The 25659-nt window shown below is 38.2% G+C and overlaps 1 protein-coding gene across 3 annotated transcripts in view; it reads left to right on the forward strand.

The window, feature by feature from the left end:
* The window catches only part of ptprub (protein tyrosine phosphatase receptor type Ub), a 310515-nt gene extending 289819 nt beyond the window's left edge, over positions 1-20696 (forward strand). For all 3 annotated transcript variants that reach the window (XM_047360605.1, XM_047360606.1, XM_047360607.1), the window contains 6 exons: positions 605-754; positions 2374-2688; positions 10466-10591; positions 13035-13192; positions 17470-17605; positions 17700-20696. In XM_047360605.1, coding sequence (XP_047216561.1) covers positions 605-754; positions 2374-2688; positions 10466-10591; positions 13035-13192; positions 17470-17605; positions 17700-17762 — 948 coding nt within the window. In that variant the 3' untranslated portion in view covers positions 17763-20696. The remainder of the gene's footprint in view (positions 1-604; positions 755-2373; positions 2689-10465; positions 10592-13034; positions 13193-17469; positions 17606-17699) is intronic.
* The last annotated feature ends 4963 nt before the right edge of the window (positions 20697-25659 follow it).

Consider the following 25659-nt stretch of genomic DNA (forward strand, 5'->3'; position numbering starts at 1 on the left):
GCTCTGGTCAGATGAGACCTAAATCAAAGTTTTTGGCCTAAATAGCACTCCACTTCACCCAGAACACACGATCCTCATTCTAACAGGGAATCTGGTCAGAGTTAGCTAGCACAATAGAATGGTGTAGATCAAAACATATTGTGTTAGAATCACCCCATCAACGTCTGAGCCTAAATTCCAACAAGGGTCTGTGGAAACCTTTGAAGATTTATGTTGACAGTGTGGTTGTCTAACCAGCGTGACTCAGTTTGAACTAGTTGCAAAGAGGAGTGGGTAAAAACAAGAAAAAAATCTGTCTTAAATGTGCGAACCTGGTAGAGATACAGTCTAAGACTTCCACTATTTAACGGCTCAGAGGGGCTGAGTACAAATACATACCGCACTTTCTGAAACGTCACTTCATGTTGGTCTGCCCCATTGAGTTTGACATTGCAACATAACAAAATGTGATAAAGAAAATACTTTTGCAGGACATTTTAGATTTTTTAACTTCCTATTTACTTGTTCTGTTTAGTCGGTTGATTGCAATCCTGATGTGCTTTCTGAAATCACACGTGCACATGCAGTAAACAGCAAACATTTATTTGACCTGTTGTCCTTTCAGGAGCAGTATATCTTTATCCATGATGCCATTTTAGAGGCCTGTCTGTGCGGAGAGACCGCCATCTTGGTGAACGAGTTTGCGGTCACTTACAAGGAGATGCTGCGGGTGGATTCTCAGAGTAATTCCTCTCCGCTGCGGGAGGAGTTTCAGGTGAGATTCATGACCTGCTGTTTAGCCTGAATGTCTCCATCATTATTTGTGCAGAAATTGTTCTTGCTGTGAAGATATACTTTATCATACATATTGACATCACCAGAGTGCAAAAACAGACTCATAGATGTGTGTGTGTTGGTGGAAGAAGGTGTTAGTTTTAGTTTTAATTTAGTTTGATGGACGTCAAGATCCTCCCCCAGTTTACAGGAACACACTTGCAGAACATTTTATTAGATGTTGATTAAGAATGTGGAGGGCCAGCTGTGTTCCCACATGTCTTACCCACCTCAGTCACCACCGTCTGCTGTGGCACTAAACCCGCGGTTCTACGTTTAGCATTTCAAAGCGTTACATGAAAAGAATTATGCTCCTCCTTTCATTCCATTCTGTTTTATCCTCATACAGTATGCACGCTGTTGGAACGATGATGGATGGATTGTTTATGATTACGGAATGCCACTGTAGGTGGTGCAGCACTCTGATAACAAACTGTTCCTTCTTCATGAAGGAAAATGTTACATCTCTCTCTTTGATCTTGCATGCTCATCTGTCTGGCATTGACTTTAAAAGCCTGTTCACCTACCAGTGAGCTCTGCCTTTCAGCCTGCAAACAGCACTGACACCAGCAGTTCATAGATCTATTATTGATGCTATGCATTAATGATCCAAATATTTTCTCACTTTGTCTAAAGTAATCATCACTGAAAACTGGTTTGCAGCAATTCCTTTGTCATTTTTCTTCTCTAAGTTCATCATCTTTATAAAAGGCAGCTTGCCCAACTTATTCATTCTTCTATTAAGTCAGCAGATGTTCACGGCAATGCAGATATCTATCTGAATAGAAATGAATGGAGGCAGATTTCAAATTATTCAAACACCTTGTGCCCTGTGACTGCTTCTCTCTGCTTTCCTGCTGAAAGCAGGGAGAAGCAGGGGGGTTTTCATGTAAACAAATAGGATCATTTACAGTCCCCCAGAATGAGCTGGAATGTGTCGCCAGGGAAAGGGATGGATGGATGGATGGATGGATGGATGGATGGATGGATGGATGGATGGATGGATGGATGGATGGATGGATGGATGGATTAATGGATGGATGGATGGATGGATGGATGGATGGATGGATGGATGGATGGATGGATGGATGGATGGATTGATTGATTGATTAGACCCGGATCTTGGCCAAGCCCTAGCATTGGTTATGTCCAATATATTTGGGAAATATAATGGTAACAGAGAGTAGCGTGACATGAAGGAATCCGAGTGACAAGGACAAGACATGGTGCTGGATCATGTAAATCCTCCTGTGTTATTCCTGACAGCCAGATTGTCTTCATCTTGATAATTCCTTTGTTTTTCATTCAAATTTTGCAAAATACATGTGACATTAAATGTGAAAAAAGGACATTTCTGAAATCTCAAAAACCTGGCACATTAACAGGGACTTTTACACTCAAGTTTTACTTAACATTTGGTTTTTTTAACTCTGTCCTCATCTTCCTTCCTCCTTTCAGACTCACTCCTCGATTCCTGTTGCGTCTCACGTTTCATTTCTAAAACGTTCCTTCGATTTTCCTTTTATCCGCTGCTTCCATGTTTAACATTTCCATTTGCAGACGCTGAACTCTGTGACTCCGCACCTGGACATGGAAGAGTGCAGCATCGCTCTGTTGCCCCGAAACCGAGAGAAGAACCGCAGCATGGATGTCCTGCCACCCGATCGCGCCCTGGCCTTCCTGGTCACCACAGAAGGGGAGAGTAACAATTACATCAACGCGGCTCTCGCTGACAGCTTCCACCGGCAGGCTGCCTTCATCGTGACCCCTCACCCTTTGCCAGGCACCACAGCAGATTTTTGGAGGCTGGTTTTCGACTACGGCTGCACAGCAGTCATCATGCTCAACCAGCTTAACCAGTCAAATTCCGCCTGGGTGAGCGCAAAGGGTTTTGTGCACTTTTATTGCAAGTGATTTATTGGCACGAACTGAGACAAGCAAAATGTTTCATTTAACTAAAACACAGAAGCTTCTGTTTCCTGTGCAGGTTTTTGCTTTCAGTCTCAAGGTTGTGTGAACTGTACATGGCATTTTGTCAGGCTTACATTCCTCACCACATTTCTTTTAAGGTATGACTAGATAACACCCATCCCACTTCAATCCTCAAGACACATTCCTAAACAACAGGGGTACGATATCTCTCAGTCAAATCTCATCATCTTTTTTGTTGCCGGTTCCTTTTTAGCATACCAGCATCATGCTGCAACAACCCAAGTTATTATTTTAACCTTAAAATTAAAGTAAAAGAAGCTAAAATGACTAATTGCTTTATACAGTATAAATCAAACATCAAAAGGGGAAATTCATAAACTGTAGATTTATTACAGATATAGTGATGTATTTAAACCACTAATTTCTGTTCATTTTCATGATTATGGCTTGGAATTCGAATATTGAAAAAGTCCAATAAAAAATTATTTTCAATGCAGAATAACGGTTTACAGAAAAATACAGTATATGCACTCTACATATTCATTTTGCATTAATTACTGCACCAGTGGAGGAAGGCAAGGAGGTGATCAGCCTGTGGCTCAGCCGAGGTGTTAAGGAAGCCCAGGTTGCTTTAATAGTGGCCTTCATCTCATCTGCATTGTTGGCTTTAGTGGTCCTCATTTGTTATTTGGCCCCAAATCATCCCACTCTGTGGAAACTTCTCAATGGACCTCAAGCAACCTGGAAGAGTGCCACTCCACTCTTCTTCCAGACTCTGGGAGCTTGATTTTCAAATAAATGCTTCTGACATTGTCTTTGGCTGTGGTGGCTGTTGACGCACTAAGTCCAGCAACAGTCCATGCCTTGTGAATCAGACCCAAACTCTTTAATGGCCTTTGCGTCACAAACCTCTCAAGGCTGCTGTTATCCATGTTGCTTGGGCTTTTTTCCTACCAGACCTTATCCTGCCTTTATACGTTCCCTTAATAAGTTGGGATACAGCTCTCAACATTGAGCTTCTTTAGCAATCACGTTCTGTCTTTTGTGGAGAGCATCACTGACTGTAGCCACAATCATCCAAATTAGAATAAACACTTGGAAAAAAATGAATCTATACATGAGTTAAGGTTTTTTATTTGAATTATTGAAATAAATGCACTTTTGATGATATTCTGATTTACCAAGATGCTTCTGTAAATACTTAGATTATCTTTCGTTCAGAAGAAATCATGAGATGAATGGCACAAATTAATCTGTAATATTACGATAAAATGATCCATATTATTTTATGAAGCATTTCCATTAGTGCCTTGCACACTTTATTAGGCAAATAAAAATATTAGAAGAATGTGCTGTAAATACTGCTTTAGGCATCAGCACATACATCTAATAATATCTTTCGGTTTTCTATTAAGATTCTTTCATTATGCTGTTGAATAAGTTGAGCCATTTCCTTGTTTCCTGAAAAGGACGGTAAAAAGGGATCATTACAGTAATCAAGCACAGATTCAATGAAATGAAAGCAAGTAAAATATCCTTGATTATGAAGAAAGCAAATGAAAGACAGGTGGGGGGAAAATAACATACTCAGGGCTATTATGTAGGAGCTAAGATCAAAGTTCTCAACTGATGTCACCTCCAGATTTATAAGAGTAGGGGCAGGATATGCAAAGAGACAAAACCCAGTTGGGTTTGATATGCTCTGAAATGTTGCTGGGATTATGAATCTGAGAATATTATTTAATATTTAATATTAATATTTTAATATTTTATCAAATAATATTTCGGTCTGTTAAGGGTTGTCCTGTGAATACCAGCCCAGTAAGGCGATGGTATTAGGACAAAATAGAAAGGTGTGAGACGAGCTCTGGCATTATTGAACAGCATAAACTCTCCACAAATATGGAATGAATTCACACAATTTCTTAAAATACAAGAATTTATTAACAAAAATAAGTCAACTCAAAGTCAAACATATTTCAATCAACAAACTCTTTACTATGCTAAAACAATTCAACTAAACTACCAAGCAGAATTAAAGAATAAGGAAGACTAATGGACTATGTACAATATAAACAAGTTGATTAAAGATGATTGGAAATTATGACCAAAAGAGTGATGCAACATTACCATGCAATGTTTATGTTTGAGAACCAAGGATTATCTTGAAGAATCTGGAAGTGAATTTAAGTTAGTCTTGGAACCAACTTAGGCAATAATCAGCAAACCTTTAGACAAGCATTCACAATGCAAGATTAGATAAAATATTATTTTAATAAAATAATGTTTTAAGAATGATCTGCTGATTAAAACCAGCAAGGGGGGTGTTTGAAGGTGCGGCCGGTCTATGAACAAACGGTTAGCTTCTAGCTAACTGTGGATGAAAGACGGCCCGTTCTTTCTGCCAACCATACTGCACGTTACCGTAACCACGGTGATGCAGTCTCTGCTGTCTTCCTTCGAGACTGGGAGACCGCTTCTCTGTAGGGAACTTTTCTGGGACAGTTTGCTTGTGCAGGCCTCAGAGAGAAAGTAAGCAATTCTTACACCTTAATTTGCCCGTTCATGAATGAAAATACCGGATACAATATGGAGTTAAATTTGTCTCAATATTATTCAATCAAACAAAAAACTAATCTCAATCAAAAAAATAATATTCAATCAAAAAAAACTAATCTCAATCAAAAAATATTAAGTTGTGATCAAAACTTTCAGAGTTTTTTCTCACAAAGAGAAAAAAGTTATTTGCAAAACATAAACTTTTATTTGCGCAGGTCAAAAATCTTTGGTTACGAGTCTCGCTTTTTTGGTTTGGACGCTCTCTGTTTTTGGTTGAACTCAACGAATTTTGAGTTCTGGAAACATGAACATCCTGGGTGGGGCCTAAAGACGAACGCTGTACCCTATTGGTTAGCGCTGACTAAAGCAGCAGACTCTGATCCCCTCCACCTCTGAACTTCTGCTCGAACTGCAGGGCTTGCAGCGTCGCTTCAGTGAGGAGACATCAACTGTACAGAAGAAAACTGCAGTCAAGTGAGCCGACAGTCAGAAATACGCGGTCACGTCAGCCGACACTAGCTCTCTCTTAAAGATTAGCGTCACGCATACAAGGTGCATTATATATACTACACTTGGGGTAGTTGTGTATTTCTCCAGAAACCTATAGTGAAATTATGAAGTACTAATTCTGGTTATAATATAGATGACCCTCTAATATAATTGAAGAGATTGTGTTGTCACCTCTCTTGGTTTTGGAGAAATAAATTCTTGAAAGTGGGACAAATGCATATAATTGTTGAGCATTTTGAGGTATTTTGACAAGATATTTATCCAAAACTGTACAGTAAAATATTAAATATTTATTCTTGTACATAAAACATGAATGTGAAAGTTGTAAAAATTTAATTAATATAAATGTTCTGTAGGTTACTTTTCTGTTTTCCTCTTATTTTCTCAACCGTTGCCAGGATCGGCGTCCTTTCTGCTCCATTACCGTAATGCACCTTGTATGCGTGACGCTAATCTTTAAGAGAGAGCTAGTGTCGGCTGACGTCACCGCGTATTTCTGACTTTCGGCTCACTTGACCGCAGTTTTCTTCTGTAGAGTTGATGTCTCCTCACTGAAGCGATGCTGCAAGCCCTGCAGTTCGGGCAGAAGTTCAGAGATGCGGGGGATCAGAGTCTGCTGCTTTAGTCAGCGCTAACCAATAGGAAAACGTCTTACATTGTTCGTCTTTAGGCCCCGCCCAGGATGTTCATGTTTCCAGAACTCAAACTTCTTTGAGTTCAACCAAAAACAGAGAGCGTCAAAACCAAAAAAGCGAGACTCGTAACCAAAGATTTTTGACATGCGCAAATAAAAGTTTATGTTTTGCAAATAACTTTTTTCTCTTTGTGAGAAAAAACTCTGAAAGTTTTGATCACAACTTAATATTTTTTGATTGAGATTAGTTTTTTTTGATTGAATATAATTTTTTTGATTGAGATTAGGTTTTTTTTGATTGAGATTAGTTTTTTTTGATTGAATATAATTTTTTTGATTGAGATTAGGTTTTTTTTGATTGAGATTAGTTTTTTTTGATTGAATATAATTTTTTTGATTGAGATTAGTTTTTTGTTTGATTGAATAATATTGAGACAAATTTAACTCCATAGATACACAGACAGTATTTAATTTGTACTTAACTTTGCATATGATCGATGATCGAATGACATCCTTGGATCCAGCTGAAGAGTTTGTCTCTTTGCCACCAAAGAGACATTAGCGCGCTGTTCCTCTCCGATCCCGGTCCCGCAAAGAGGAACAGTGGAAGAGGTTGGCTTGTTGGAGAGGGGTGCTCTTATTCAGACAGTGGCATCATGGGAAGTCTGCTGCTACCCCCCTTTCCTCAGTTGCTGGAAGTCAGTTAAATGCAATTTATTTTGAAAGTTCCAGAAATGTGTACCGGAGTTTTAATGTTGTTTCCATGACAATGTTGTATTTTTCAAATTGTCTTGAATAATATGAGACTGACAAACATGCGGTACCTAACCATTAATACACTATTGTCCAAAGACAAAAAATGGGGGTGTATGATCCTATTTATACGGCAGGTAATGAATAAGAAGTTAATAATCAATGTCATGCAGATCAGTATAGGGGCATGAGGAAAAATGTTAAGGTAGAATAACACTAAACATAACAAGACTGTTTATGGGGATGTAACTCAGAGAAGACAAAGATGTTTAACTTACAAAAGGAAATTTGCACCTGATAAAAAATAAATGAAGGACAATAACTTAACACAGTTTCTTCAGCATTATACTGAAATGAGACATATCAGCGAATAGTGTCAAGTAAAAACATTTTTCCTCAATTTATTATGAATAAGAACAGTACCTTTAATGGCCTGGTGTTTTCTATTTACTTATATATTGAAATTGTCTAAAATAATAAATCATCAATCTGGAATCATTTGTTGATAATAAAAAAAGAAGAAAATTGCATCATACAAAGATAATTTTCTTTTCAAGTGTTGAATGGCAGAGCCATTCAATTTAAGGTTGTGAGGATCTACCTAGGCCTATCCAATAAAATAAATAGCCACTGTGTAAAATATATGAATTTAGGATGACATAAAAAAACAGTTAAATGTGTAATAATGACAGACCTGTTTCCATAGTAATTGAATATGCTACTCATAGCTTTGTTTTTGTTGATATAGAAAAATATCAAACCTTTAAAACAAACTTATTTATGTCTGATAACATGCAGCTCCTCCTCAGAAGGAGTTCTGCACTGCTTCTACTGTAACTTACATGGGTTTCCTGTGTATAAAATGAAAAGCAAACAAGCGTTGAAACCCAGGTATGGTTATCCTTCCCATTTTTACTGGTGACTCTATTTAGAGTCTGGCTCGAGTAGCACTTAAGTCACAAAAGCAAAGACTTCAGACCTGACTCAGGCATGTTCTCTGAAGAATAGTGAATCGGTTTAAACTGATGGTCTGAGACTCTAGTTATACAAAAAAACTTTATTTATATAAGCCTGCCAGTAACATTCGTAGACCATAGATAGATATTTGCTCATAACAACTTGACTTGGACTTGGAAAGTGACTAGGGAATATCTATGTAAGGCTGTTTTGTCCTGTTATTTAAACCTTTAGATTTAAAATCTGATTTTAGTAACCTGTTGCAAACAGCAGAGTTAGCTTGAAAGACTAGCATAATTTTCCACCCCTCATCTCTGTTTAAAGGCCCTTTAACATGCCTTTTTGTCTCTAAAGGCTGTTACAGACTTCAGACTATTATACATGGCAACTACAGAAGCTGTAGTTGCCATGTATATAAGTGTATGTATGACACTTAGTTCTATTGGGAAGTAAAAACATCAGCTCAGGTTTTTCTCTAACTTGTTTTTTTATTGTCAGCAAGGTAAAAGAAAATGCCTTGGGAGCTCCTCTTTGTTTTCAGCTAAGTGTTTAAATTTTAAAACGGTCAATTAAATTGATGGTATTGAGTGTGGTTCAATAGCTGCTGCCTTGAGACATATCTGAATAACAAACATTGCAAGTGAGCACTTTACTTCTCATTTTCTATTTTAAAATACAGTGTTTAATACTACAATTTAAAAATGATAGATTTTTTTATTACATGGCTTGAATGAAATCATGGATTGCAGCCATAGACAGATTTGGAGCTGATTGTAGTCAGTGACTCAGATACCAAATATTCTCTCTGTTGGCTGAATGTGACTAAACCCTATAATGGAGTCTCTATGCTAAATTGAATTTCCGTTTAAAATAAAGATTCACAGAGAAGTCAGCTGGTGATCGGAATCATCAATCAGTAATTGCCCCATGCTAAGCACTTTGGGGTTCTACTGACAATAATCTTAGATGTGGATGCTGTAATTGAGTGAAGACATAAAGTTAACAATTGGTACTATCAGTGAGGTGTTTAAAGTGAAATCAGACGGACATAGATGTAAGAATTTAAAATAAAATTGTATTTTCTTAAACATATTAATAACTTGACTTTTAGCAGATAAAAAGAAGACTGAATGGAAGAAAACAAAGGTGCTCTCTTTTATACTTTTTAGCTTTCACCCTTTGTCTGTCATGAAACATTTTGGTTTTGGAAATGTTGGAGACCTTATGGAAATCTGAGAAGTAAGGGCTACAATCTCCAAGAACTACGCATTGCTGTTTTAGTAATGCTAGCCCTGCTAAAAACGCTAATTGGTGCAATAAGAGGCTAAAAACCTCTTAAAATGGCGACTTATATAATAATTTTTTTATGTTTTATGATTTTGTAACACCCTGTCAGAAAATGCTCTGTTACACGTTAGAATGGAAAACTGCTCATAGCAAGAAAAGTAGAATAAAATGTTTTCAGTGCTGTTCCGTTATCTTTCTAAATTATAGCTGGCTGAATCAGTATCAGCAGATCAAAGCTTTACAAAAAACAGAGATTTGAAATTAACCCAAAAAATTTGGATTGGTGCATCTCTAATCTAAAGAGTTATTTTTCTTGAATTGCATCTCTGAACAGCCGGTAGGTGGAATAGTGGAATTATTCACCTTTAAAGTTTGTAAAGATGCACAGTGTTGACAAATGTTCCTTATATTTTTGAATTTCTTACAAATGTCTTAAATCTGAGAATGTTTTAAATGAAAGCCTAAATAGCTTGTGTTGCTTGTTCAACAGACTATTTAGTAATGTGCCGTAAAGTCTGGTAATAGAAAAAGAAGGTTTCAGGTACAGCTGTTCAATCCCACATTTTATTCTCCTTTGAAAATATTTATCTCGTTTCCTGAGGTTCAAAGGAGGCTTTTGACCTTTGCCTGAAAAGGGTCAGGGCTGCAGACACGTTTACTTGTTCATTTGAGGGTTTCTGCTCTGAAATCTCTTAAAAAGCTTATTTGTGACTTGGGATTCTCACTTCTGTTCATTTTTTAACACCTTGCATCTCTTACCTATCAGGTTGCTTCTCTGTTCCTATTAACACCAGTATAGCAGCTGTATGCCTTCTTTAGTATAAAGGCAGTAACACTGGTTTAGTCATTGCTGATATAAAAAGAGCCTAATGTCTGTGGGATTCTTCATTTTAACAGTGTATACAAACGCTCTGATCATACACAATGTTCTCTCTGTCTATATTATTTTTCAAAGCTGTAGAGGCCACAATCGGTCACTAATGAACTTATCTCTGTCTATGACCCCTATCCTCTTCGCAGCCATGTGTGCAGTACTGGCCCGAGCCCGGTTTACAGCAGTACGGACCCATGGAAGTAGAGTTTCTGTCCATGTCAGCTGACGAGGATGTCATTACACGTCTGTTTCGGGTCAAGAACGTCACAAGGGTGAGTTATTGTGACACCAACAAAAAGCGCTTCACAGGACATGTTGTTCCACAAAACCTTATTAGAGGTGCATTAGTTGTGATCTTCACAGAGAATTAGATGTGACATTTTGCCAAAAGTACTTTGAAGCTGCCAGATAAACTGTGCTTAATAAATAGATAAAGGATAAAATCTGATAAAATATTTCACAGTCTGAATGCTATATACAATGCTTTGCATAAATAATCATACCCCTCGAGCTTTTTCATATTTGGTCATAATACAGTCACAAACTTTCTTATATGTTATCGTGATTACTATGCTTTCTTTGAAGGTGTGTCTACAACACAACCAGAGACAGAATTTCAGGCCCATTCTTCTTTGCAAAATAAATCTTAGTCAGATTGGATGTAGTGGATCTGAGAATGCTAAATTTAAGTCTTATCACAGATACTGAATTACAGGTACAGACTTCGACTAGCCCATTTTTACAAATAGAGGTGAACCTCCACCCCAATCCCAAGACTTTTACAGCCTCTAACAGATTTTCTACTAGGCTATCCCTATTCAGCTCCACCCACCTTCCCATTGGCCAGCATCCCTGTCTCTGGTGCAAAAAATCATTCCAGCAGCATAACACTGCCACCACCAAGTTTTACCATGCAGATGATGTGTTCAGAGCAATGAAAAGTGACAGTTTATCTCCACATATAGAGTTTTGCTTGTAGGCCAAAAAGTTGTTCTGGTCTCATATGACCAGAGTTCTTTCTTCCACATATTGCTGTGGGCCCTATATGGTTTGTGCAAAACCAAAAACATTTTATTTAGGATGATCTGAGAAAAGTGGGCTGAATACAAATGCAGGCCACATTCCACACTATGAAGATTTTTATTATTAAAAATATTTTTTTGTATTAAAATATATATGTATATATATATATGTATTTTATACATATTGTATTTTATACATATTGTATTTTATACATATTGTATGTTATACATATTGTACATGTATAACATATACAATTCAAATGAGACAGTGAAATCTGTGGTTGTAATGTGACAAAAATGTTCCTGGGATATGAATACTTTTGCAAGCCACTTTACATATATTAAATGGAATTTCTTTAATACTCTTTACTACAGGAAATGGTACCCTGTCCATGCATGTAAATATTATTAGGAGTTTTCTTTCCATGGAACAGATGCAGGAGAAGCCTATTGACATTTATGCAATAAAAGGTCATTCTCTTCTCTTTTCTTTTTCTTGATGTCATTATTTCTTGTCTGCTTTTTGGCATACCAAGAGATCCAACTTTTGTCGCCATAATGGCTGATTTATATGAGTTGCAGAGTATTTCTTGATACTCCAAAGCAGATGTTCCTTCATCTTGTTCAGAATCTTGTCACATGTTTTGACATAAACGGACGTACATAGGGCTTCTCATATAAGCCAAATAAAGGGACTGACTTACAAAGTAGAGCATAGTGCATGCTCCCCATCTAAAGCCATTTTAACTTCACACAATGTATTGTGTTCAGTGTGTCTATGCAGACATGTTTTATGCACAGTGCTTTGCATAAGCATATGCATGCATTCCGCTGTGGATCACTGTTGGCCTAATTATAGAGGGAATCTGTATGCATGGTGTTCTCCCCTGTGCCATTATAAGCTCTGTGACAACTTCCACTGTTGATTGGCACCCTTACCTCCTCAGTCGGCTGCCCTTGTCATCCTCTCTCTACCTGTGCCACCCTTTTTTCCACTCGGTGCACATCACAGTCAGAGAGAGGGCAGCCTAACACTGCACAAGCAGAATGAAATCAGACAGAAATAACACATACCTAGACCACTTTTAGCCAGGCTCTCTATGCTCTGATAGATGTCTTGTTTCAGACAGTGATATCGAAGACTAGGGAGGAAAAGGCAGAGCAAGTGCATTGTAAGCACTTATCTGTGTGAGGAAAACAGTGCAAACGTAGACCCTGTAAATTCCCACCTCTGCTCAGGCTATTCCTTCATGCATCGTGAGTGTCTTTGCTAGCCCAATTTGCATGAGTTACAGTTCTCCACTGGTCCTTAAGTGTTAGGTGAGATTCTACAGGATAGGGTTATGAACACACAGGGACCTCTTTCTCACAGAACACGGGCCCCACTTAAACTTACAGACATATATTTGACAGTCAGGCTGCGGAGTGAGCATAGCTGGAAGTGTCTGCAGGCAGTTTTGAGAGCATTCACAACTCTCTGATTCACACAGAATTCACTTTCAGGGTTTTTCATGTTTGTTTTTTGATTTTGGAAGAATTCAATATCCAACCTGACCACTGTAGAAATATCTGCCATAAATTGTTACTGAAGTGTGTGTTTCTTGGCTTAAAAAAGTTAAAACAGTTCTTGAAATGGTGAGAAAATGTATAACAATACTGACTCCTGTGTTTTATCTTATCTGTGCTTTTGAAGGTCCAGGAGGGCCAGCTGGTGGTATGTCAGTTCCAGTTCCTGCGCTGGTCAGCGTATCGCGACGTTCCCGACTCCAAGAAGGCTTTCCTCAACCTGTTGGCTCAAGTGCACAAGTGGCAAAGGGAGTGTGGAGAAGGACGCACTGTTGTGCACTGCCTGTGAGTTATCATTTCAGAACATTGGTGATGTATTTTAAATGAAATAACAGAGGCAAGGAAGAAAAACAACCTGTCCCTTTTTGAAAGGGTCTAACACAGGAAATGACTGCTTGTGGAGACTGACATTTAAAACTAAAGGCTTCTTCTCAGAGGGGTGCGTCACAAACTAACACAGAACATCATAAGCAAATCCGTTTGATGAGAGACAGAGGCTTTACCAAGCCTGCTCTGTCATTTGGTGCAAGGTGAAGCAATGCGATTCATCATTGCAGTGTTTTATAATGTGGCAAATCAAATTTTGGTGTAATGCTCAGTGCCTTGGTACTGTATAGAGCAGTGTGCAGTCCCTACAAGCCACTGTCGCTCCAAGTTCCCGAAGTGAACACCCTATTGATGAATATGAATGGGCCTCTAGTTCATTGCCGACCCATCACACGTTCGTTCCCACCACCCCCTCCATCCCCCTCATCCGAAAGCACATCACTCAGTGCTGTCACACAGCGTTACACACGACAACCAGGAGGGAGATTATTCAGATCAAATCAATTATGCCTTAATACAGAATGTGATGGCTCTCACTACACTAAATCCAGTACTGCCAAAGCACTGACGACGATTGATTACCTTAATATTGCTTGTATACGCTGCAGAGTCACCCACACCCTCATTGGCTGCGTCTGTCCCAGGAGAGAGGAAGTGGATTGTCCTCCAGTACTTCATAGATATTGCCTTTCATGACCAGGACAGAATTTCACCAGACATGCCACTCAGTGCTGTTGTTTCTCAATTTATGGCTTCTCATAGTGTTTCTCACACTGCTATTTTTATATTTTATAAAGAGGACATATTTCTAGTTTATACAAGAAGTAATGTGTCAAGTGCGTGTTTTTTTAGTAAGTGTTATAAACATGAAAACAGCCAAATCAGATTACACAGATGTTCTTCCAGATGCTTCCAGAAACTCTGTTGTTGTCTCCCAGAACTGAGTTAAACATTTAAAATCCTTGTTTACCGTGGAGAGAGAAATCAGTTTCTCTGTATTAGTATTCTTTATGCTGTACAGTAAGGCTGTACATATGGCACCTATAGACATATGAAGCTAATAAAGAGACTATAAACTGTGGGTTTGTATTACCTCACCCTGGTGGTAAGGATCTATCGTACCTATTGACAGTATTAATACTCCTTAAACTTTTTCACAGGATTTTGGCTGCTGGAAAACCATGAAGAAATTGTATAAATGTAAAGTGGAACAAAACTTATACAAGGTTTTTGTTTCTTTTCATAACAAAATATTTAGATAGAGCGATGCATATTTTTTTTAGGCCCGTTACTCTGATCCCCCCAAATGAAATATAGTGGACCCAGCTGCTTTTAGAAATAACATACCTTGTAGGCCCAACTGTGTGTTATTTGATATCAGTATAATTGCAGCTATTCTGTAAAGGCTTCAGAGGTTTGCTTGAGAAAAGAAGTAGTATGTAGTATATACGTGGAAACACGTGGAAGATGATGTTTTGGTCAGATGAGACATAAAAAGCCTGGTGCTGCCAGTGTCATTCTTTAGGATTGCTTTCTTCAGCAGGAACAAGGAACTAGTCATACAATGAATGAAGGTAAATACAGGGCAACCCCCAAACCCAAATTTTAAAGAGGCCGCAAAAAAATTACCTTTCTGCTGGACAAGAACCCAAAACATATATCCGGAGCAGATTAGGGTTTTAAATTCCAGATCTCTGGGATTGGTTTCTACCAAGTTAGGCTAATGAACTAACTATTTGCTTTAGGTGTTTTTAAGCATCTGCACATCTAAACATTGTAGGATGCAGACCTCTTGGAGCATTGGAGTTTGAGATGTTTTAGGGCGAAATATAATCATACATTAGCATAGCCCATTCAGCGTCTAGACCTAAATGGCAAGAGTTGAAAATTGATATTCATAGATGGCCACAATCTAGTCTTAACTAAGTTTGAGCTATTTAAAGTAAACTTTCAGTCTCTAGATGTATACATTTTGTAGACACACCCAGAAGACATGCAGCTGTAATGGTGATTCTACAAAGAACTGACGAAGAGAGGATGAATACTAATTGGTGAACTCCGTCATAAAGAATACCATTTTAAATACTCAATGTTGCAGCATGCAGTTTAAGTAGTTTATTGATCAAACCAGTTGTTTATTCTTAGAGGAAAAGTGAGACTAATATTTAATCTGGAGGACACCTCAGAGGACAAACCCTTCAGGGAATATCAAAACGGAGCTGAGCTAAATTTCTCGGCAATACAAGTATTACTTGCTGATAATACTGGAGCATGAAATAGTAAACTGAACTAAATTTGATTCGTCCTTTCTCGTGATTTAGTGAAGTACAGAGAGAATTATAAGTTTTATGAGAATGTTATTATTCTTCTAACAGAAAGATACTTGTGAGGGTATCTCAGAGGGTCAGGATGCTTATTATTTCTTGAAGCTTTGTGTTTGCTTGCATCATGTTTTGCTGTCCCTCGTATTTTTCTACCCATGCGGCTCCTTTTCCCTTCCCTTTTGTCCAAACAGGATTGATGCAGTCCTGCATGCTGTGTGTGTTTAAATGATCCAGCTGGCGGCCAAAGCATTAGCCCTAAACTGTGTGTGCTCAGGCACAACTCTGAACCTCTGCATTCAGGACCAGAACTCAGAGTTGATTCATCCATGTCTCGCTACAAAAGCTGCACTGACTAATTTAGACTGTAGCGTTGATTATGACTGTGTCGGTGGGATGACACGGCCTGTCACTGTGATTGTGTCTGCGGCCATGGTTGTGCTTTGGTTGTCATGATTATGATTGCGACACACTAGTATATAATTGGTCAAACAGGCAGCAGACATATGTGTGGAGGAAACTGGGGCAGTCGAGCTTTATACTCAACCCCTGTGGAAATATTTTACATTTTTAACCACAATAATGCTTTCTTTTATGCTATTAGTTACACCACTGCTGAACCTATTGAACTTAGATTTAGAAAGAATGCAGCTGAAATCTGAGTGCCTGCCATTAACCACAGGAAAAGAGAAGCTGGGCCAACATTTCAGGCCTTTGAGGGAAGCAGGGATGAGTAAAATTGTCCTGGGAACTGTTAGCTTCTTTATGTGGTCCAGCACAAATGAAATGCTAGAATGAAAGTAACAAAATGCAAAAAATTACACAAAGTATTGTGATGATGAGCAAAACAGAAATCAGGGTCATCATAATCTGAACCGAGTTCACAGGCTTGACTTTTGTTTTATGGCTATGATGTTCCCACACAACTAGTTATGTAAATATCATGACGGATGTGTGCAAAATTATCACAATTATCAATATTTATAACATTTAAATAAGTCGAAAATATTCAAGGAGTATTACAAAGTGCAAGAAGTACTAAGCTGTTACTCCACATGGTCACTAACACACACAGGATACATTCTATATCACACAAGTTTTTAAGAGTAGTTTTGACTTAAGAATGATGCCTCATCCTGTTAGTGTCAGTATCTGAAAAAAAAAAGCTCAAATCTAAAACACCCACACATCCATCTTCTATACCCACCTACAGGGCAGAAGGGTGTTAAATATTATGAACAAATTACAGTCTACTGCATGAACACCCATTGCACCGACCAGTCAGACCGTTGTGTTTTTACAAGCAGAGACGAATCTGTCAGCTCTTTTCATCAGCATTACATTTTTTAGATGTTCAAAGCCTATCACATTTTCCTCAAGGCTTTTATAGAGCTGGTTTGCAGGAAGCTGATTCTCATCCCATATCTCTCTGTTCTCTCCCTATACTGATGCTTTTAACCAAGTAGATGTTCATTGAACTGCTTTAGGCGTAAAGCCTTGTAATAATATTCTTGCTGTCCTGTGTCCTGAGTGTTAAAAGCCCTTTAGCCATTTTAAAAGTAGAAGAAATCAAACAATCTAACAAATTGGTAACAAGTTAAATAGACAACTTGATTCTGTGGCTAAAAGTATTAGCTGGTAGGAAGCTAGTGGCTGCTAGAAGATGAAGATGAGTGTAAAATACTGCTACCTTTAATACAAATCGTCTTTGGTGGATGAAATGATATTGCTTTACTTTTACTGCCTTCTGCTTTTGACTAAGACATTTTATTTGTTTGACAATAAAAAAACAGTTTTTCCTAGTATGGTCACCAAATATAGTTTTAATTGTAATTTTGTTTTTAAAATGGTGACACTAACTGTAGGAAATTTTACCACAGAAATCATTAAAACCAGTTTCATTCCTACCCATAGCAATGGTGGTGGTCGTAGTGGGACCTTCTGTGCCTGCAACATCCTCCTGGAGATGATCCAGTACCAGAACATGGTGGACGTCTTTTATGCTGTCAAAACTCTACGCAACTGCAAACCCAACATGGTGGAGTCCCTGGTGAGAAAATCTGTAAATGTGTTTTTTATAAAAAGACAAGTAGGGGGGAAAATGTTGAGTTTTTTTTTTAATCTTTGGCTGTGTTTTTCCTCAGGACCAATATCGATTCTGCTATGATCTTGTCGTTGAGTACTTGGACTGCTTTGAAGACAGATAACAGCTAAATGTTTACGACAGCAGCAGTGGTTTCCCCCTGTGCTGAGATGTGCTTTGGGGCCAACTGGTGACTTCCCCTCTCCTTTAAAGTTTGGACCTCTGGACTCGGCTATGAACTAACAAGAAAGGAATGAAGAAAAAAAAAACAAGGTTCTAACATTTAATCTTTAATGTAAAGTCGTTATTTCCTCCTAGTTGGTTCAGTTTATCCCTTTTGATATTTTCTCTTTCACCTGGTCCACTTTGCCTCTTGAACTGAACCTCTTGTGCTAAAAACAACATCCAGACCCTACTTCAAGGTAGGCTCGCCACGGCTGTGCTTCATCATTTCATTCAAAAAGGATGGAGACTGGGTGGTTGTTCCAAGGCTGCAGCTGAGTTACCCAAACTTATTATTTTTTCTGAATCGCTCTCTGCAACAACAATCCATTGTGATTGTGGCATGACTTATGTACCATAAACTGCCTTATCGTATAATGGTAAAAAAAAAAACCAAAAACATTTGTTGAAATCTACACATAAATTTAAAAAAGTTACTATACTGCTGAAGAAAACCATGTTCAGAACCAGAACTGAGCCTTCAGAATTCAGCAGTATTGAGGCAGTAACTGTATAGTATTGCAATGTGGTGTATTTTACCATTACATGCGTGCTGGATTACCATGTGTGCTATAGCTGGGCATTTCCAGGCAGCGCAGCAGGAGTTCTGGTGCCACGACGAGAGATCCATGTCTCATTACTCTCACAGTGCCAATTCCCTGACTGACTGACTTGAATCTTTTTGCTTTGTTCTTCTGCTTCATCCTGATGTATGTCAACAAACATACAGTAAGAACTGCATCATCTAAGTGACTGTTTGTTTTTAATGTACCCTGTGCAAAAGCAGAAGGATCAGCGGAAAACTGTGCTGAGTTGAAATAGTGCTGATGTGAAAACTGATGTTCCATTAATAATGTGGTGATGTGTCTTACCAGTGCAGCGATAACTGGTTTTACTATTTTCGTTGTGTGAAGCGTTTGGTTATTCTGTAAACTATCAAAGCAAGCAAAATCAGTTTCAATTCAAACTTTTCAGGTGTGGGATTTTAAGAATTTTCGACATGAAATTAGCTGTTAGTGCTGTAAAGTAAATATGTACTGTATAATAAAGAGGTGCATCAAGATTGTGCAGAGGGAAACAACACGTCATGCATCAGTACTTGTCACCGAGCTTACTGGTGCATTCACATTCCATTTTTGGTAAGAATATAGTGTAATATAGAGGAGAAATAATAACATCTGACCTCAGAAGTTGTTCTATGACTACCACATGCCAGTGTTAAAATATATTTTCCAGCTACAGGTCAGTGTTGCCAACTTTGGGATATGTCTGTCCCTGTGTCAGGTTGGAATATGGGATGCTTCTAATGAGCTGAGCCAACCTGTGGAAATTCTGAATTAGAGAAAAAACATTTTCTTCCAGGCATGGGCTACTTTCCTGTTTAATTTATTGCACAGGGTTTTTTTATTTTTATAAATGAATAGCTTCAGACATAGTCTTAAAATGTCAGGAAATTAATGTAATTTGCTTTAATCAATTTACAGGTCTAAAGAGGTATAGAAAGAAATTTGGTTTATTTTCCAAATTTTGGTTTTATTTTCTAAAAGACAAAAATAAGATAATGCTTAATAGTATTTTGATTTATGACTGGACCTGTGGTTGTTAAACTTTCTAAAATTCAACAAGTTGGATTTTAAACAAAAGTAACTGTCAAAACACATATCTTCTGTTCTTTGTCTATGCATCAAAATAACAATTTGATACATTTCCTTTAAATAAATCAAATAATAATATGACAATACATATATTAGTGGAGCTATAATGATCAATATGGCAATGTGTCATATTTTATCTAATTAGTGAAAAAAAGTTATATTTGCTCAGTCTATTCACTGTCAGTTCAAACCAACCCATGCCTAATACAGTATATTATTTCCCTTTTTTTCCAGAACCATTAAATATCTAGTACTTTCTATTGTCACCGTTTAAAACATGTTCTGCTCAACAATCTCTCCAGAGGCTCCTGTATGAATAGGTCTACATGGTGGGCGGTGAAGGCCAAGCTGCAGGACCTGCATTGATAAATGGGGAGAAAGTCAGATGCCCACTGAATCTAAAAAATGGCAGCTAAAGGCAAACTGCTAATAGTTTGCAACTTTCAGTCTGCTTCATTTCGGAGTGACAGATTGTGTGAGTGATTGTTCACACACACATTTAAAGCAGCTTGGGTTTTGATGGGAAGCTAAAGAGCAACAGTCAGTGATCTTGCTCCAGGATTACTGACGGAGGTGCCTGGACACTTTTTTCTTGGGAGTGGAAGAGATGTGTACATACAGGTGTATATTGTTCTGTGAATACTATGTGAATAATACGTTATATGTTGCTCTGAGTAAAGATGTTTAGCAAGTAACCACTGCATAACCATAAAGCTGAATGTCCTGTAAATGACCTTTTTGTGATCATTTTTTCATATTGCCAGACATCGAAGTTTGAGTGTTGATCCCTGCACTCAAGGCACATAGGAATTATTCTGCTTTGCATTTCATTCTATTGATTTCAGCCTATCTTGCTCTGCACATGTTTTATTTTACCCATTCTCTCTCTCTCTGTGTGTGTGTGTGTGTGTGTGTGTGTGTGTGTGTAGTGTGTGTGTATTGTACTTAAGCCATTCCAAAGCTCTCTGGTTATGGCTGCAACTGCCAGCACAGCCTCCCTTAATTCCCATGTTTATATCTGTACGAAGCATACATGACTACTGTGTTTTTTGACCATTGTAATTGTGGAGAACGGTGGTTTATTTGAGGGGAGCGATAGAGCAGGGCAGATGTATATCAGAGTCAGGAAGGAGTTCCCTGTGAAGGATTATCATCAACAATAAAAGAGCAAAGGGTGAAAAGATGCTTGTTTGTTTGATTTTTTTTATGTAGACACAGCTTAAAAAAATGTATTCTGGTTGTTATGACTGGTGTGTCAACAGATGAAGAAATCTGCGAGATGTCCAACATGGACTTCCTATATTCAAACCTCAGACTTTAGGTTTTTGTTTCGTGTAAGATGTTCTCTCCTGCCTTCAACCACAATGTCAATGTCAAATTTGTTTGTAAACAAACTCAATGCAGTGAATACTGCTGCTAAAAAGTATTTTCCCCCTGTCAGATTTCCTTAGTTTTTGCTTTTTTCCATAACAAAATGTTTTAAATCATCAAATAAATTTTAATATAAGACAACCATAGCAAGGAAATAATACAAATACAGTTTTTAAATTATGTTATTTTTTCAAAAATAAAACAAAATTCAACCTGGCCCTAGCGTTTGCAATATCTGGCAATGAGTCTTATACATGGCTGTGGAAGAATCTTGGCCCACTCTTCTCTGCAGAATTGTTGTAATTCATCCACATTGAAGTTTTCTTCAGTTTATGGTGTAAACGAGCCAATCAGGGGTGGACTTGCTCTTCTTCATTGGATCATTGTCCTGCTTCTCAACCAAAGTGTGCTTGAGTTTAAGGTCACAAGATGGAACCTTTATGGTTCCATAAATTATAGCATGTCACCCAGGTCCTAATACAGTGAAGCAGCTACATACCATCACACAGCCACTTCTATGTTTGATTGTCAACAGAAAAACCTGACTCGTTATGAGCAGACACCTGCTGTGACCAACTGGTGTACATTTCAAAAGTTTATTTCTTTTATTTTACCTTTTTCATATGAATGATCAGGATCAGGTTGCATGGTGGCACTGTTGGTAGCACTGTTGCCTTGTAGCAAGAAGGTTCTGGGTTCGATTCCCAGCCGGGGGTCTTTCTGCATGGAGTTTGCATGTTCTCCCCGTGCATGCGTGGGTTCTCACCGGGTACTCCGGCTTCCTCCCACAGTCCAAAGATGTGCCAGTTAGGTTAATTGGTCACTCTAAATTGACCTTAGGTGTATAAATGAGTGTGTGCATGGTTGTTTGTGTGTTGCCCTGCGATGGACTGGCAACCTGTCCAGGGTGTACCCCGCCTCTCGCCCATAGACTGCTGGAAATAGGCACCAGCTCCGTGACCCACTATGGAATAAGTGGTAGAAAATGACTGACTGACTGATCAGTATGAGTCGATGACAGCCTCAAAGCAAAAATCTTGTCATCAAATTTTAAAACTTTTCACATAGTTCTAAGGGCGCCACATTGTGATCACTATGGCAGGCATTTACAATTGAAATCAAAGGCCTGGGACCATTTGATCTCATCTAGTCTGTTTCACCTCAACCTATTTCTTCCCTTTTCTCCTATTTCATCATAATGCTCCCCCTCCCTGCCCTCAACTCCTATTAATTCCATTCCATCTCTGCAGCTTTGCTGCTTCACGGAGTAATGCGACTCCAGCCCACCGACTTCCTCTGCCACCCAGGTCTAAGCTGAATAATGCAGCAGTCCTGCAAACTGATCCAGTACTTAGCTAAGGGACAAGTCAGATTAATTAGAGGGCGAGACCCACGGCTGTTAGGTTTAAAGACAAAGTGGGCCGTTTGGGTTTTCTTCTAGATTGGTTGGGGATTGATTAGCTTTCAGAAACAAGCAGAGGAAAAAGAGGATATTTAAAGTAAGTTTTTGTTTGTCATGTCAGTAAAAGGAAGCGTTAATGCCGAGACAGATAATGGACTTCTTAAAACTTTTTTTTTCTTTTAACCCCATTTACCATATAAGCTTTTCTTAATTTTCCATTTCACCTGCAGAAAACATGCTGAATATTCCATTTATATTTAACTACTGCTTTGAATTAGCAGATTGGGATTTTATTATTTAATTCTGACAGTGCAATCACACCCAGTGGTGAGTACACCTACTGCAGAAAAAGCTACTTAAAAGATTTAGGATCAAATTAAGCAATATTCAAGGATGAGGCATAACTGATCCAAATAAGTAAACATTAGTTTTCTGTTTTTTTTTTTCTTATTGAGTATTTGCTTTTAAAGTAATAGCATGGACAAACAAAATAAATAAATAAAACAATTTATTGAAATTGGATGTTCTGATGCAGTCTTTAACCTGCAATCAACAATGCTTGCAACATAATATGTTGAAACTGTGCACCATATCATCGTGTGAGCCTTTGCAAATTACAAGCTTATATTATAGCCTCAAGAGTTTGACGACACAGTAGCAAGTTTTCCCAAGGAGATCAGTACTTTTGTACATGTTGCTCATCCTGGTCTTAGTTGTGTATATTTCATATAGTGGTTATTGATGCTTAACACAAAACACCTGACTGTAAGATTGTTTGATGTGGTCAGACATAACACTACCATATGGCTCTGACAGCTCCTAGTAAATGCCGTTGCCCTCAATTTAAGAGGAAAACCCGTCTCACTCCACTACATCAACCCTTCTAGCCAGATCATACCCTGGCTGACTGTTCAGCAACACACCCATTTAGATTGCTGACTGAGCACTGGCGATCTTATTGCAGATGAATTACAGGTGTTAGTGACTGCAAAGTAAGGCCGTTTCAACATGATTCTGGATATTTAAAAAAACTGAGATCCAACCATTTTTCCATCTCCTAGTCACATTGAAACAGTTTTTGATGAGGTAGACTGCAATCTGGGAAGAGATGTTTGTACTATATCCATGTGAACTAGCTAAATGAAGATTATTAACATTAAGATAATAATAATGACATTGGTCCACTTGGCCCACAATCACATTTTATGCCAAAACAGCAGCAACAAAAAAATAATCTAGTCATTTTAGCATTTTTTTTCTACATCTACGTTTCTTCATGGTTTCTCCTTTTCCATTAAACTTTTGAAAAATAGCTGAAGAAGGTAATGACAGAGAGGAAAAGGTAAATAATGTCAAAAAGACTGTGAGCTACATTGGTTTTGGGAGAATCAAATGCCCTGCTAGCATTGTGCTTCTTTTGAATGTTATTTAAGTTAATGTTGACGTTATTGCCATCTACATGGAGCAACAGTATTGCAAAATAGTCTGTGAGACTTCATTTTTAATGAATTATATGATTGAAAAAATATTCATGCTATTGTGTATCTTGGGCCTTAGAGAAACAGTAGATATACAGTATATTCTATATACTCTATATATATCAATCTTGACTTTAATCATGTCAAGGTGAACTAAGTTCTCTCCACATTCATCACTTAAAAACACATCCAAAGTTCTCAAATCTGTGAGTTCCACTTTTTACAAAGGAAAATAGCACAACAAGTTTCAAGTGTTGGTTTAGCCTCCAAATTTACCAGATCCCAATCCAATCTTGAGCACACCACAGCATACTTTTGGGGGTTTAGTGGAATCCATGCCTCAAAAGTCAAGGCTGTTGTGGAACCAAAAGGGTCATCAAGGTCCTAATGTGGTTGATAGATTTATTTAGCTGATTTAAACTTTAGTTAATACAGATAAGACTTTTGGACTGATTGTTAATTAATAATTTTTGCGCTTGGAAAAAAAATGTGTTCTCAGCAGAAAATACAAACAAATTGACAAACTCAGGGGTCTCTACACTTACAGCTGGCCTTTTAGTTGCACAAAGTTGTTTCATATTTTTTTTCTTGTCTGAATAGAATGTCTGCGAGGCTGCTATACATCGCCACCACCGAGCCCTCAGACCACCATCAGCAGGCAATTAGAATGAAGTGTCGGACGGATAGAGGGGTTTTAACTGGCTTGAACCAGCGTTTTTTCTGTTTTCTTATTGTTCTCCCTTCTTGGTGTCATTGAATATGAGCCTAATTGAAAAGAAATTTGTTATTTTTCCATTGTAATTTACAACCAAGTTCCCTTGCCTAACATATGTCAATCTTCTCATGCAATACTCATTACTTTAAGGATTTGGATTTTTCTAAATTGGATTTCCTTAATTTCACCATGATTAAGAGTTACCATGCTAAAATAATGACTTGATGCTGGTTTTAGTGTTTTTCTTCAAAGCACAGTGGTTACTCTTTCTAAATGTTCCTTTTTTGCCAAACGCTTTGCTGGTAGAAGCAGATAAAATCCTATATTCTCTGAGAGAACACTGTCCCCAAAGCTTTTGAATGTGACCTTGCTCTAGCCGCAGTCAATAGGTTGAAAGACAATATGTATATCATCTAACATGAAAATAATGTTTCAGGCTTTTAGGAAACTCCTCACTTTTTTCTGTTCATTCTTTCCTTTATCTCTCTCACACACACACACACACACACACACATCACAGATGCACATACACACACAAACACATCACAGATGCACATACACACACAAACACATCACAGATGCACATACATACACAAGGTGAAAGTGAACACATGCACACCCATATTATCTTGTCTTGCCATCCTGGTGATACTCGTCTTCTGCTGAATTGTGCTCCTGATGAGACAGGTGGCTCCAGCTTTGTGCTCAGCAGAGCGAGGCTAGAGAAAAGCTGTCCAGATGGCTCCGTCCACCATGTTTTCTCACTGGTTCCAGCACCGCAACCAGCAGGATCGGAACCCATATCTCTGTGGTATGCTTCCAGTTCAGTGAAAGTTGTGGCTCACGTTAACAAGGAGAGAAAGTGCACTTCCTGATGGTTTGAGCTGGGATCACTGAGGCGAACAACAGGCCCTGAGACAGATAACCAGAACTCATCCAGCGACTCATTCGGCCTTTTCCTCTTTAGAGCACACACTTTTTGCTGTTAGGAACACATACAGAGACTTGATAAAGTGTTCACACACCCCTCAACCTTTTTCAAATGTCATATTACAATCGCAAACTTAAAGGTATTTCATTGAGATTTTAAGTGATAGATCAACACAAGGTAGTGCTTAATTGTGAAATGGAAGTAAAGCATACATAGTTTACAAAAAAGTATATAAGGGTTGGACAAT

Source organism: Girardinichthys multiradiatus, chromosome 3 (genome assembly GCF_021462225.1).
Source record: "Girardinichthys multiradiatus isolate DD_20200921_A chromosome 3, DD_fGirMul_XY1, whole genome shotgun sequence".
Taxonomy (NCBI): domain Eukaryota; kingdom Metazoa; phylum Chordata; class Actinopteri; order Cyprinodontiformes; family Goodeidae; genus Girardinichthys; species Girardinichthys multiradiatus.